This window comes from Pteropus vampyrus, unplaced genomic scaffold (assembly GCF_000151845.1).
Source record: "Pteropus vampyrus isolate Shadow unplaced genomic scaffold, Pvam_2.0 Scaffold133, whole genome shotgun sequence".
NCBI classification, from domain to species: Eukaryota; Metazoa; Chordata; class Mammalia; order Chiroptera; family Pteropodidae; genus Pteropus; species Pteropus vampyrus.
In genome coordinates, this window is record NW_011888914.1 from 429287 (window position 1) to 442999 (window position 13713).

Consider the following 13713-nt stretch of genomic DNA (forward strand, 5'->3'; position numbering starts at 1 on the left):
TTTGTTCAAGATAATATTTACTTGTAAAGGTGAATATATGTGCATATATATGTACTTTGTAAAGGTTATCCAGAATAATAACTTAAAATATGCCATTTTGTTTTGCAGTGATAGAACCTGGTGATTTAAATTAGTCCTTTTAATACATATTGGGTTTATTTAAAAAAAAAAAAAGATGAAGTTAGAAACAGAAGCAGGACTTGTTCAATTGTGTATTGACACAAGCTGTTCTTGTAGAACTCAAAGTGAATTTACTCTAGTTGTGTCAGTCAAAGTACCTTTTTTACATAAACCCCAAATGAAGCCAGAATGTACACCAGGGTGGGCCAGAGAAAGATGATATGTAAGAATCTGTGTTAATTTAAGCTACTTGCCCTTTAGCAATGATTTCAAAAATTGAGTTCAGGAGGATCTTAGAACTTGTTTGTTTTTATTTTAACCATCTCCTTTTTCATTTTTGTGAAACATTTCAAGCATACTAAAGAATATTTTAAAAGTATATATGAAATATCAAGAAGCATATTTAAATGAATGTCTGTGTACTACCACTCAGCTTAAAAATAAAACACCAATATCTTGATTCCTCTTTATCATTTTGTTTATGTTTTATAACAACATAGGAACATAAAAATCCATTAGTCTTTAGTGTATCACAAATAAGCAGATGTCTCTTAGGATGTATGTCTCAGGTTATCGGCAGACTGCAGGTCCAGAACAGCTTGAGTACCACTACTGGTTGTCCAGCTAGCTGAGGTCTCAGCATGTTTTGTATTTTGAAATTTTTTATTTTTCCTGATATTACTGCTCAGGCACATGGTTCACCCAGCTGTTAACCTCTTACCTCCTTGCCAATTTAGCATTCCCACAAAATTCTAAACAAAAATCAACAGAAAAAATTACATAATTTTCTTCCCTCAATTTTTAATAAAAAGATTTTAAATAAATTAGATCAATACAGTTTTGATCAGAGTTATTTTGACTTCAGAAAAATATTTTTATATATCTTTAAAAGACAAATTGGTAAATATCCTTTGCATTAGCTAATGTTTGTTAAGTTTGCTAACAGTATTCTTCCAACTTTTTTTATATTTTTAAATTAAGCAGCAACTCTCAGGCCTCAATAATAAAACATATATTGAAATAAATTTGAAATATAAAGAATTTTATAGAATTATAGATACAAAAGCATCAATAAAAAAGGTCACATAATTCGATGCTATAAAATTAATGCCATTGTTCTTTATTATTTTTTAAATGGTATATGTCAGATTAAAATGAGAATAAGTTCAATGGCACCCAAAACATTAAAGGATTTTAAGATTTCAACAGTTAAACATTTGAGTGGTCTTAATGTTAAATGAGTTCTTATCGTCTTTAGCTTAGATTGATCTCATGATATTACTTTGTGATTTCTAATATAATAAAACACTTCAAATGATGTTTTTATGTTCTAATAAACACTTTAAACTTAAATTGGAAACATCAATTAGTTATCTCACACGTGCCTGCACATTTTTATCAGGTAAACCTTTAGGTCTGAAAACATTCAAAATATTTTCAAATTATGTTTGAATACATAGGTTTGAAATTTTTCCAAATGATTTTTATTGAGTGCTGAGATTCATATATATTATTTTCATTATTTAAAAATGAAGTAAGATTCAAAGAGATTAAAATGAAGTTATGGGAACCTGAATGATCACATGAAATAAATGTTAAAAATGGATTTTTGCATTAGAAAGAATTTGGTGCTTTTTAGCATCAGAATAGTCTCTTCCACTATAATGTAAAGTTGATGAAAGAATGATTATATCTCCTTTTTTTACTATTGTCTCGCCAGTAACTACTATAGTGCTTGACACACAGAATACAATAAATAAGCAAGGAATGAATGTCTCAGTCATCAACTTAAACAGATTATCAGTATCAATCAGTACTGTAGACATATCCCTAGTTTCACATCTCAGCTCTGCCTTGTCCAGTTGTGGGACTTTAGGTGAGCTGCTTCTCTGTACCCTAAATGCTAGGATAACAGTACCCAACTCCTAAGGTATTATGAGGATTATATAAGTTAATGTACACAAAATGCCAACTATAGTGCCTAGCACACAGACAGTCTCAAGTGTCAGCTTCTATTATGAAGCACAACCATTTCAAGTTTTTTGGTCTCAGGAAGCCTTATAAGCTATTAAAAATTATTGAGGCTCCCCAAAGAAACTTTGATTAATTTGATTGTATCTATCAATATTTTCCACATTAGAAATTAAAACTGAGAAATTTTTAAAACACAAAAACATACATATACACATTGGTCATCAAAGTGATGGTGTCATCACATCATAATTTCTAGAAAACTCTGTGCACTTGTGAGCATTGTGAGTGAAAAAGTGAAATAATATTGTATTTTATGAAAATAATTTTGACCTTGCAGATCCCCTGTAGAGTTCTTGAGGGATCATCAGGGATTCCTAGACCACCCTTTGAGAAATGCTGATTTAGCACAAGATACTGTGCCAAGAATTAGGGATGCACAGAGACACATGACACAGTTGATGCTCAGTTTATTGTTCAGTGAAAGAGAAAGACTTATATGCAAATGCTGGTCAAGGAATTAGATGCTGGTAAGAGTGAATGGCCCAGTGCTGTTAGTGTGTCAGGAAACAGCAACTCACAGTGCTAGGAAGCGGGGCAAGAGGGAAGATGCCACTGGAGAGAAATCGTTTGAGCACTGTTTCAAAAGAGAAGTTAAACAAGTTATTCCATTGAACATACATCCTAAAATCCCCTCCTGTAGAGAGTCAACTCCACTGTTTCTTCAGTTTTTTAAATGATGGTATGATGATTATGGCACTTAATTTTAAAATTTATTACCCATGAAATAGATGAAAATATTAATCGTAAATGTTGATTATAGAAAATTAAAGTATGACCCTGACTATATATAAAAATGGATAACTCAATATTCACAAATTCTTATTCATCATTCACCTGAGTTCAGTTTTCTTATGGGAGTTCTGTTTCTGAAGCTAAGGCAGAGAATTATACCCAAGGGACACATTAACTGAATGGAAACAGTTTCTATACATATATGTATAATTTTTTCCTCCCTCGTGAACAGACTACTCCATTCTTTTCCCTCTCAATATGAATATAAAAGACAGATAAAAACAAAAAGCAACGAAACCAACCAAACAAAAATACTTGAAGTAATCTCTATTGAAAAAGAATAGACTGCAGTTCAAAAATAAAGTGTTTCTTTTTTTTTCTCGTTTAGTTCCCTTGGGAAGTAAATCAGCGAGTGAATTAGGGAATGTGTATAATACCTATGTTCAGAAACTATCTATTACTCCAGAGCCATTTTTACCATTTTTCAATACAAAAGCTGTGTATAGTTAGCATAGGTATACAAAATTAAGAGATGAATTGTCAAAAGGAGGACATAGAAACTAAAGGAAGGCCAATCAAAAAAAAAAAAAAATTTATACTTCCTATCGTGTCAAGGCATACTCTACCTACATATAATTTACTGCTCTGGAGACCCAGTCCCTTGCCACCAGCAAGAAGGAGTAGTATTTTCCATCCTGCCATAAATTAAACATTATAGCCATTAATTGTTTCAGAAATAAGCAAACTGTATTAGTTTGACATTATATATTATATGATATTTGCAGCTGAATGATTTATGGGAATATACAGTTTCATTGCTTTACATTTCTTTGATTATTTTATGAGGTCAGTACTGGTTTGAAAATATAATACTCTGGGGAAAATAAGACAATTGCAAATTACAATGTAAGTAAAGCTTCACTAATTTGGAAAAATGAAAGTGGGAAGGCCATGTGACTTGATGAAGAATTGGAATTAGAGGCTGCTTTAAAGTACATGTAAACATATACTGTTCCCAAAGAGAGTCTCAGAAAGGTCCAGCCAGGCTTACTTTAACGAACATAGAAGAATCACTTAGCGTTATACAGGAAGTATCTACAATTAGATAGTGCGGGATTTTTTTTTTTTTAAGTACTTAAAGAAAGTTTGCTCTTTTATAAATAATTTACCTCCTCTGTAACTCTTATATGTGTGTATTGCATACTTTGAACTCTTATATGTATATATTGCATACTTTGTCAAATTAATACAAGTAGTTCTACTCTTTTTCCTGAATTATGGTATATTATAAATTCATATGATTTACTATGATCACACGATTTTTATTTTATATTCATCATATGAAAGATAAAGCATTTAAAGTGCTTTGAAAAATACACAGAACATGTATTTTGATTCTTTTTTACATAACAGAAAAATAGAAACAGGGATCAAATACTTTGCTAAGGAAAAAATAGGGATTTAATAATAATTGTAGATTAATGATCTCTATCTCTTAATTCATAACTAAGTTTCCAGCAATTAAGCAGGGGCTAGCTAAGGCATTTTGTAGGTATCTTTATATTACAATATAATGCATTTATTTAAAATTAGAGGTGAATTCAATAGCGTAGGTAGATCTTGTTGATAAGATTTTGTTTAACCTTTCAAGTTCTTGCATGGTATTGAGTGTTTCTGTTTCATCTGTTTACAGCTACAGCTGTCTCCAGTGAACAGAATCCAGTTATTATAATTGCTGTGGTTGCAGTAGCAGGGACCATCATTCTGGTTTTCATGGTCTTTGGCTTCATTATTGGAAGAAGGTAAAACACAAATTTCTTCTAATCTCTATCTAACACAAAATGTATTGATTTTTCAGAATTATGTTAGCTCATTACTTATTGTTTAGTGTACTAGAAGAGTAAATGCAAACATTGATATGAAACCTTAAAGGGTAATAAATTTTTATTTTCCCATGGTCAATGAGTTTAATCATTGCCTGGTTTGAGAGAATAAATATTGTAATTTCTGTTGGGTGAATTTATTCTTTTAGTTAATAGTTTATAGAAACTGTTTAAAATCTGTTGTTGTTCCTATTGTTGTTTTTCAGAAAAAGTATAAGCAAATATTTACTCATTGATAAATCTAAATGTATGAAATATGTTTCTTCTACATTGTTTCATACAAATACTTTATATTCAGTGCCTTTTTAATCTTATGAATTGCTGTGTTACTAAATGAGTTTATAACTATGGACAGGAATTTTTTTTTTTTCTGTTTATAACACTAACTAGCATGTTTTGAAATAATTAAAGTATGTTATACAAAATTTTAAATACCTAAAGTAAGATCATCGATTTTATCACAAATTTCATTTTTTTCCAGACACTGTGGTTATAGCAAAGCTGACCAAGAAGGAGATGAAGAACTTTACTTTCATTGTAAGTGTTTGGCTTTTCTTTATTATATGTACCCCAATTAATACAGAAACCTGGTTGTTAGTATTGACATGAATAAATTCCTAATACATCATGTTTGAAATTATATGAGCTCAAAGTATTGCTTTAAAGCATTTGACCTGATATTTAGAATGAAAGTCATATGATATGAATTTTTAAAAAATATATTCCAAAATGTAACCTCATAAAGAATTTTAATATAACTGTAAGATATTAAGGTGCTTTGATGTCACAATTTTTCCTTTAGCAAACTTTGCTCAGATGTTTTCTACTATTCTAATAATAACCCATTAAATGTTGCATGGCCCGTGTTTTAGCTAAGAATTCATTTCAAATTAGAAGCATAAGCCCTTTTTTCCCACCCAATGAGTGATGCTACCTTGAAAGGCTAAGCTGAGGAGCCTCTTTTTTTTTTTCAGCTACAATGCATTGTCTATCACTGATAGATATTTCCCCAGATATATGAAGTATAATAATAGGATTTAATCCTCCAATGTTTCCCTGTGGATTTGGGTTACCTGATTTTTAAAATTTCACTTTGGAAATCATATTCAGAGGAGACCTTAGGGAACCAAAGAAAATAGATGTCCATCTGCATTAATCTTATTCTTGTTCAGTGTATATGGCAAGTAAAAAAATGAGAGCCATATAAGCAAATGTTATCATTTTATGCATCCAAAGTAACCTGACAATCAAATGATTTTAATTCTGATAATTAGTGATGTTCTTATCAAAACCTGTTATTTCTATTTTTAATCTGTAAAAATATTAAGAACAATTTTATTTATTATTTTTCTTAGTAATTGTAATCTTTACTAAAATTTTTCATGGATAAATTTCCTTATTGAAATAAGAATTATACCTATTATTGTGTTATTTCTCAAATTATTATGTCAGTATCTAAGAAGATATTACCATGTACTCATCCTAAAGTCATTATATAACATCAATCAAGAAAATGTATCATTTAAAGACACAAATTGTGAATGCTAGTATTATCATTCCCGAGTTTCTTCAATGTGTTTCTGTTTGTTGAACCAACGGTTACCTTGACTTGTTTTTAAAACAGAAGTGGCTTTAGATTATATATATCCAAATTGATTATGAAACGCTATAAATTCCAACCACTGAAGGCAGGAAGGGTATGTGGGATACTATAATTTAAAGTAAAGGCATGACCAGAGGTGGCTTTATGATGAAGTCTCAGCTTCAGGGCCCCTCTCTTTCATAGACCCCTTTTAAGTTCCCTGGGAGAGTCCTAGCAATTTTGTGTATATAATCTTTTTTTTTTCTTTTTAATAAGAGAGTATCTCAAATTGTAGAAGGTTCAAGCCTCATAAAACTTAAATTTCCCCCTGATTCTGAATGAATATATGTGATGCTGCCACCTCTCTTGTGGGATTATTTGATATGCTCCCAATGTTGATGCTTCCTTTTGCTAATCTAGCAGTCTTGTGCCGAGCCTCAGTAATTAGAGTGTCAAAGGTAGTTTATAGCTAGAGGATGTACAGAGAAAGCGGAGGTTACTTTTTTTTCTTCCAAGACATGAGAGAATATTTTTAACACTTCCGCAGACAGGAAGAAGAGGATCAAAACTTGAATGCCTAAATTTTTAAGTGTCTGTAAAAGAGTAACAAAACACTATAGTTCCTGGAATCCCTGATTCTACCCATATGTAAATAATTTGATGGCAGAATCATTTAATATTGCCTTAATCAGTATGTCACTTTGCTTTTCTCTACTGAGTGTATCCTAGACATCCCAAAATTATCAAATCTGTTTTAGGTTATTTGGTTTTAACTTACAGGTTAACTCACAAGGTAAATTGAAACATGGCTTCTCTAAAACTTGTTATATAGCCTTGCTTAATTGTCATCACTCGGTTTTAATATTTTTATTCTATTCACATTTTTTACATTTGACATTCAGTCAGTAATTCTAAAAAATAGCACTACATGTTTTACTTGCTAACATGGACAAGATAAGCTTGATAAAGTTTTCATCTTTAGAGCAAAATATCAATGGTGATTTTAAGATATTTAACATTCATGAGAAATGGTAAATGAACTACAAAAACACAGAAAAGCTCACTCTTAAATTGAGATAAGCAACAGACCAGAATATTCAGAAATTATGTAAATATTTTTCTTATTTTAAACATTCATTTTTAAATGAATAATGAAAAAAATAAAGTGGGACATATTCTGTCCTAGTAAATTCTTGATGTTTTTGAATCACCGTTTTTACAAGGATATCTTTTCTTGTCATTTGATAAGAACCACACATTTTATTTGATTTTATAACTGTATCTAAAATATGTAAAGTATAATACTATGGTCACCAGCTATTTACAAGTTAGTGCCCTTTTATTCCTTTAGTATACAGACAATTTTCTTAGGTGCTAAGACACCAGATTGGATTTTTACAGAAACGTGAAAGCAACCATTTAACTGGCTTTTAGAGCACTGAATTTAATAGAATGTCCAGTCATTTGTATCAGGCCCTCAACTCACCATGGCCCCAAGTGCTACATTTAAAGATATAAACACAATGGAGGAGTTTAGTGAAGCAATTCCAATTTACATTTTGTTTCCTCCTACCATTTCTTCTAACAATGTCTTTGAATCTGAGCTGGGCAGTATTTCATGTTTTTATGCCAAAATTGCTCTGGCCTGTCAAAATGTTTTATGACAGTTTGAATAAAGAACCATCAGAGACCCCATTTGAGATGCAGAAGGTTACCTCCACTCTGGCTCCCTTATCACAAAACAAAACCAATAAAAAATAAAAAAACAGTGAAGGAAAGAAAGAGAATAAAAAGGGAGAAGATGGCTCATTCTCCATCTGCCTGCCAATCTAGGAGGTTAACCTATTGTTTTCTTCCCTTCTCTCTTTTTCTCTTCCCTTCCTCTTCCCTGTACTCCTTCTTCTCTCTTTTCTCCTTCTGTCCCCTCTCTCTTTTCTTGTGTTTTTTTTTCCCCATGTTCAGCTCTAGTAACAAATGAGCATCTGTCAGTTTTATAAACTGCAACAATAATTGTTTAAGACAATCAATTTTGGATAAACAACTACAGCAGAATAAATCAAGATTTTTAAATCCCATTTTCCTTTATACATTCTGCTTCTTTTTGTTTGTTATGTATTTATTTTTTAAATATAATTTAATTTAATGTGATGACATAAGCACAGTTAGGCTGCAATGTAATACTTGAAGAAATATATTGTTCTCCAAATAGTAAGATTTGATGAAAGATTGTTCAGTGGCTTTGTTAAAAACAATAAAGTTTTTTGAGGATATAGTGTAATTCTTTTCATTGCATTAATATAACCAAATATATGCCTATCTATCTTATCTTTGTCTTTAACCAAATGATTAGATTTGGAATACATTATTGTAACAATTTGATTTAAACAATATAGCATTATCTGTTACCTGCATGCTTCTGGGTGCATTTTAAGAAGATTTTAACTTTTGCAACTTTTAAGCTGATTCTATGTTGTTTGAATTTTGACTACCTTTTCTGAGGCATATTGGCTACCTCCTTCCAGAGCCTTATAATCGAAAGTTCATATAAACCATTCTTCTTTCAAATTGCTGTCATATATGGTAAGCAGATCCCAGGAATATTGTAACTTTTCTAACTTTACTCTGCACTTTGTACCTCTGGCCTCTATTGCCCTTCAAGGTAGAGATGAAATTGTGTCTTTAGTAGATTTCTCTCCGAATCTGTGATAGTGGCCCTCACATCTTGTATTAATTTTATGTATATGTCAACAATGGTTGGTCTTTTAAAAAATAAATCAAAAGAATAAGTAAGATGTCTAAATGTTTTTAATATTGCTGTCAGTGTAGTAGGCTACCTGTATATGAAATGTCTTCTTTTCCCAGTGTATTAACTTGATTGATTGACTGACTGATAGATTTACAAATGTGTTTCCAAGACCATTATAAACCTCAATATGGCTTGAACTATGCCATGATAACAGTGAATTTAATTAAACCTCTAGTCTGATAAGTTATGTCAGAGAATTCTGGTGATGTCTTTTGTTGATTTACTGGAAAAGCAATTCAGTTAGTAACCTATGAGCTGGATCCTATGTTACCTATAGAAGCTTGCAGATAATACCTATACGCCAGCAGACTGAAGTAGTCTGTTAAAACTGCTGTGAATCAGGTGATGTGGAAGCAAGTTCACTGTTCCAAGGAGCACTCTCCATAATGAAATTCCTGGGCTGACTGCACAATAAGTGCTTTGCTTCATCACAGTCATGCTTTCTTACATCATTACAGTTAAATTTCCAGGCACCAAAACCTACATTGACCCTGAAACCTATGAGGACCCAAATAGAGCTGTCCATCAATTCGCCAAGGAGCTAGATGCCTCCTGTATTAAAATTGAGCGTGTGATTGGTGCAGGTAAGGCTGTTGTAGCTTCCTTGTTCAGCTGTTCCATTTAGCCAAGATCGAAAGTCATACATCATAATGACAGGCAAATAATTATACCTCAAGTATAGAACTTTTGCATTTACCTGAACTGTTGGAAGCAATGAGGCTGTACTTGTTTATGAAATCTTAAGAAAAAAAGTGAAAAAGAAGCATGTGGCACAGAGAAACTGTACTATCGTAAGATATTAAGTTCTGGCCTGTTGTTCAAGAAATGACCTAGTATTTTAAAAATTAGAATGTTCCTAAATTTTGCTGGAACACAATTCTTCTCACTTGACTTACCATCTTTTTGCCAAGCTTCAATTTCTATATTTTTTCTTGTATTTTGTAGGCATTAGTTAGCCATTGTACTATTTAATTTCATATGGAAAATTGATACGTATGAATTACTTAAAAGAAATATTAGTTTCTAGGTATTCAATATGTAGTCCCATGATAATTTTACATTTTTGAGTCCAAGTTCCTTTACTCTAGCAGTCATAGTACATACGAATTCCAGACTCTTAAATCTTTAAGAAATATTTGCTCTTTAAACCATAAAAGCAATAACAATGTTTACAATTTGCTGATGTGTCTTTACGCTTAAGTAGACAGGTATGTTATACAGCATAACTCAGAAACAAATCTAAATTTTGTTTCTGAGTTTTTGTTAGTCCAGTTTAAATATAGTAGCTTGTATAACAGATAATTTAGAAAAGTTTTAAAATGTTTTAAAGAATTATTTGCATTTAATTTGAGAAGAAAAATATTTCTGAAATTAAAATATATCTGCCTGTTCTATTACTTCAGGAGAATTTGGAGAAGTCTGCAGTGGTCGTTTGAAACTTCCAGGGAAAAGAGATGTTGCAGTAGCCATAAAAACCCTGAAAGTTGGTTACACAGAAAAACAAAGGAGAGACTTTTTATGTGAAGCAAGCATCATGGGGCAGTTTGACCACCCAAATGTTGTCCATTTGGAAGGGGTTGTTACAAGAGGTAGATATTGATTATATCTTTAATTTATCAAGTGGACTATCAGAAATTAGTGTTATTTCATACATAGTTTAAAAATCAAATTATGAACATATTCCATATTCTAAATGAATGTTTTTTCTTGGTATTAACTTACTAAACTATTATTTTAGATCATAACCTTAGAGGAAAAAAAATCAAAATAAATAAATGCAGGATCAGAATTACAGAATAAATCTGATAGCTAGATAAAGAGGCTAATACTTTCATTTAGCTTCAAGAGCCATAAGTGATAGTTTAGTATTTATATTTAATAGAAAATGTCATTTTCTCTGAGTTTTGTTCACAAAACAGGAATCAGAAGAACACACTGACTTGGACTTGTATTGTTTAATTTTATGAATCATGAATCTGTTCCAGATAGACATTTAATGACTGAACTTCGCAGCAGCACTAGAAACATTCGAAACACGCACAGCTCACCATTCAGTATTTCAAAAAAGCACCAAGTATCTTATCTGGGATGAGAAAGAGAATAATCCTGAAGTTGAGGTTGCAATTTCTGAAGCAACACTTTTATTTTCTTATGTATATGTATTTATTAATTTTAGGGAAACCAGTCATGATTGTAATAGAATTCATGGAAAATGGAGCCCTAGATGCATTTCTCAGGGTAAGTAACAAAATTATTCTCTCATTCTAAATATCCTCTACATGCTACCATATAATTTTCTAAACTCTTTCTGCAGTGTAAAATATGAATATTTTGTAACTCAGAGCAATCTGTGGGTTAAAAATGGGTTAGAAATATATAGCGGCCAGTCTAGTTGCAAAGAGTTTTCAATCCCATTTGCTAGTACATCTATTTTAGAGAATCTTTGTTGTAAGTAATATTCCAACCAATAGCAAAACAAAGAAAAGTGTAAAATGGAAACAAAGTCACAGACAATATAATCATTTTTCTACTTCTTAGTTTCTCTTCATCTTTAATCAAAAAAAACCCCCCTTTCTTTTTTTACCATTTGGAGAAAAATATTTAATATATGTGTCTTCATCCCTGTATATGTTTTTAGATATTTATATAATTTTTAGCAAGTGAGAAAAACAGCTGTCAGGGATAATATTTTCAGATACTTTGTTTTGTATCTCTGACCTAAATATTAACATATACTTTGGATTTGCATAATCTGAAACTATTATTAATTAATATTAATAACATCAATATAAATGATTACTAAAACTATTTTATATTATTCGACTATCAGTTAAAAGAACACCTGTTATGTTTTTCACAAATGTCAGTATAATAAAGAAAATTAATTAATGATTTTTCATATAAAACAGTAATTGACTAGTGTGCAGACATTTTTCATGGTGATTTATTATTTCCTTTCGAAGTATAGTTAACTGGACTTTTATTTTTGCCTTCCTCTAGAAACACGATGGGCAATTTACAGTCATTCAGTTAGTAGGAATGCTGAGAGGAATTGCTGCTGGAATGAGATATTTGGCCGATATGGGATATGTTCACAGGGACCTTGCAGCTCGCAATATTCTTGTCAACAGCAATCTTGTTTGTAAAGTGTCAGATTTTGGCCTTTCCCGGGTTATAGAGGATGATCCAGAAGCTGTCTATACAACAACTGTAAGAAAAAGTCTATTACCGCATCTCTTCACATTCCTGAGATTTTTCCTACCAAGAAAGCAGGGCTTAGTAACACAAAACTAACTGGAAAAAGGAGGCAAATTGATCTCAGCTTTTTGTTGTCATTTTGTTTTTCTTTTGGAAGAATCATTGTTGCTTTTACAGTGTACTATAGGAAAAGGGGAGAAATGATGATAAGTATGACAACGTGCTTATCTTATATTAGAATGTTCATATAAATAATATTTAGTCACATGTAACATCTAGTTAGTAGCACTCATAATTGTAGCAGAAAACTATAACCCCATTTTAAATGAAAATTTTAAAAGAATATTAACTATCCTAACTCTTATAACTTTTGTGATATTAAGTAAAAGGAAAACATATGAAGGTTTATTTAAGTCCTCCATATTTTATTTCATTTTAGTAATTATTTTGCCTAATTTGTCATTGTCTTTTGACTAGACTCTTACCCTAAGACCACAGAAGGCCAATTAAGTTGATTTGCCTTGAAAATGAAATTTTGTAATGATTTTTTAAGAAACAGATTCATAACTTTACATACACTTAGAGAGAGATTCAAGATGGATGGGCCTGATAACTGTTGAATTGCCAACCGGATGTACAAATGTCTAACGGCACCTTTATGGTTTTGCTATAAATGACTTATAAGTCATTATACATATTTAAAATGTCAATTTCTTTTTATAACAGGGTGGGAAAATTCCAGTAAGGTGGACAGCACCTGAAGCCATCCAATACCGGAAATTCACATCAGCCAGTGATGTGTGGAGCTATGGAATAGTCATGTGGGAAGTTATGTCTTATGGAGAACGACCTTATTGGGACATGTCAAATCAAGATGTAGGTGTTACACTATTTAAAGGAAAAGGATATAATACAGTGATATTCATTATTTTTGGAACATGTAGGTAATGGCTCATAGAAAGAAACTTATGTAGAATTATAAAAAATACGATTGCTGAGTTTTCACAATTATTAACAAATTACCATGATAATTACCATAAATTAGGAGTTAAATTAATTTATTTTGGTTTTCATTTTGAAGAATTGCTTTTTTTTTTATTTAAATTCTCTGGATATACTAGAAGCCTACAAAGAATATTTCCCCCTTAAAAAAGATAATGATGCTGTGCTTGCACAGCTCTATTGCAAAAGTTACATGAGTAAAATAATCATTTGTAGAAAGGAGGAGAGGGAAGGTTGTGGTTGTGTTTATTGTGTCTTTGAAGCTTATTTTGAAAATCTGTTCAAATGATCTATTGTAGATTGATTTAATTAAATTTTAATTTTTATGAGACAATCTAGATTTTATGATCAATTTC

At 31.2% G+C, this 13713-nt stretch overlaps 1 protein-coding gene across 1 annotated transcript in view; it reads left to right on the top strand.

Moving 5' to 3' along the window:
- EPHA7 (EPH receptor A7) overlaps nt 1-13713 on the top strand; it is a 163120-nt gene that overhangs the window by 135942 nt on the left and 13465 nt on the right. The window contains exons 7-13 of the mRNA XM_023534816.1: nt 4556-4688; nt 5251-5306; nt 9616-9741; nt 10561-10746; nt 11334-11395; nt 12158-12367; nt 13082-13231. Of these exons, the coding sequence (XP_023390584.1) occupies nt 4556-4688; nt 5251-5306; nt 9616-9741; nt 10561-10746; nt 11334-11395; nt 12158-12367; nt 13082-13231 (923 nt within the window). The remainder of the gene's footprint in view (nt 1-4555; nt 4689-5250; nt 5307-9615; nt 9742-10560; nt 10747-11333; nt 11396-12157; nt 12368-13081; nt 13232-13713) is intronic.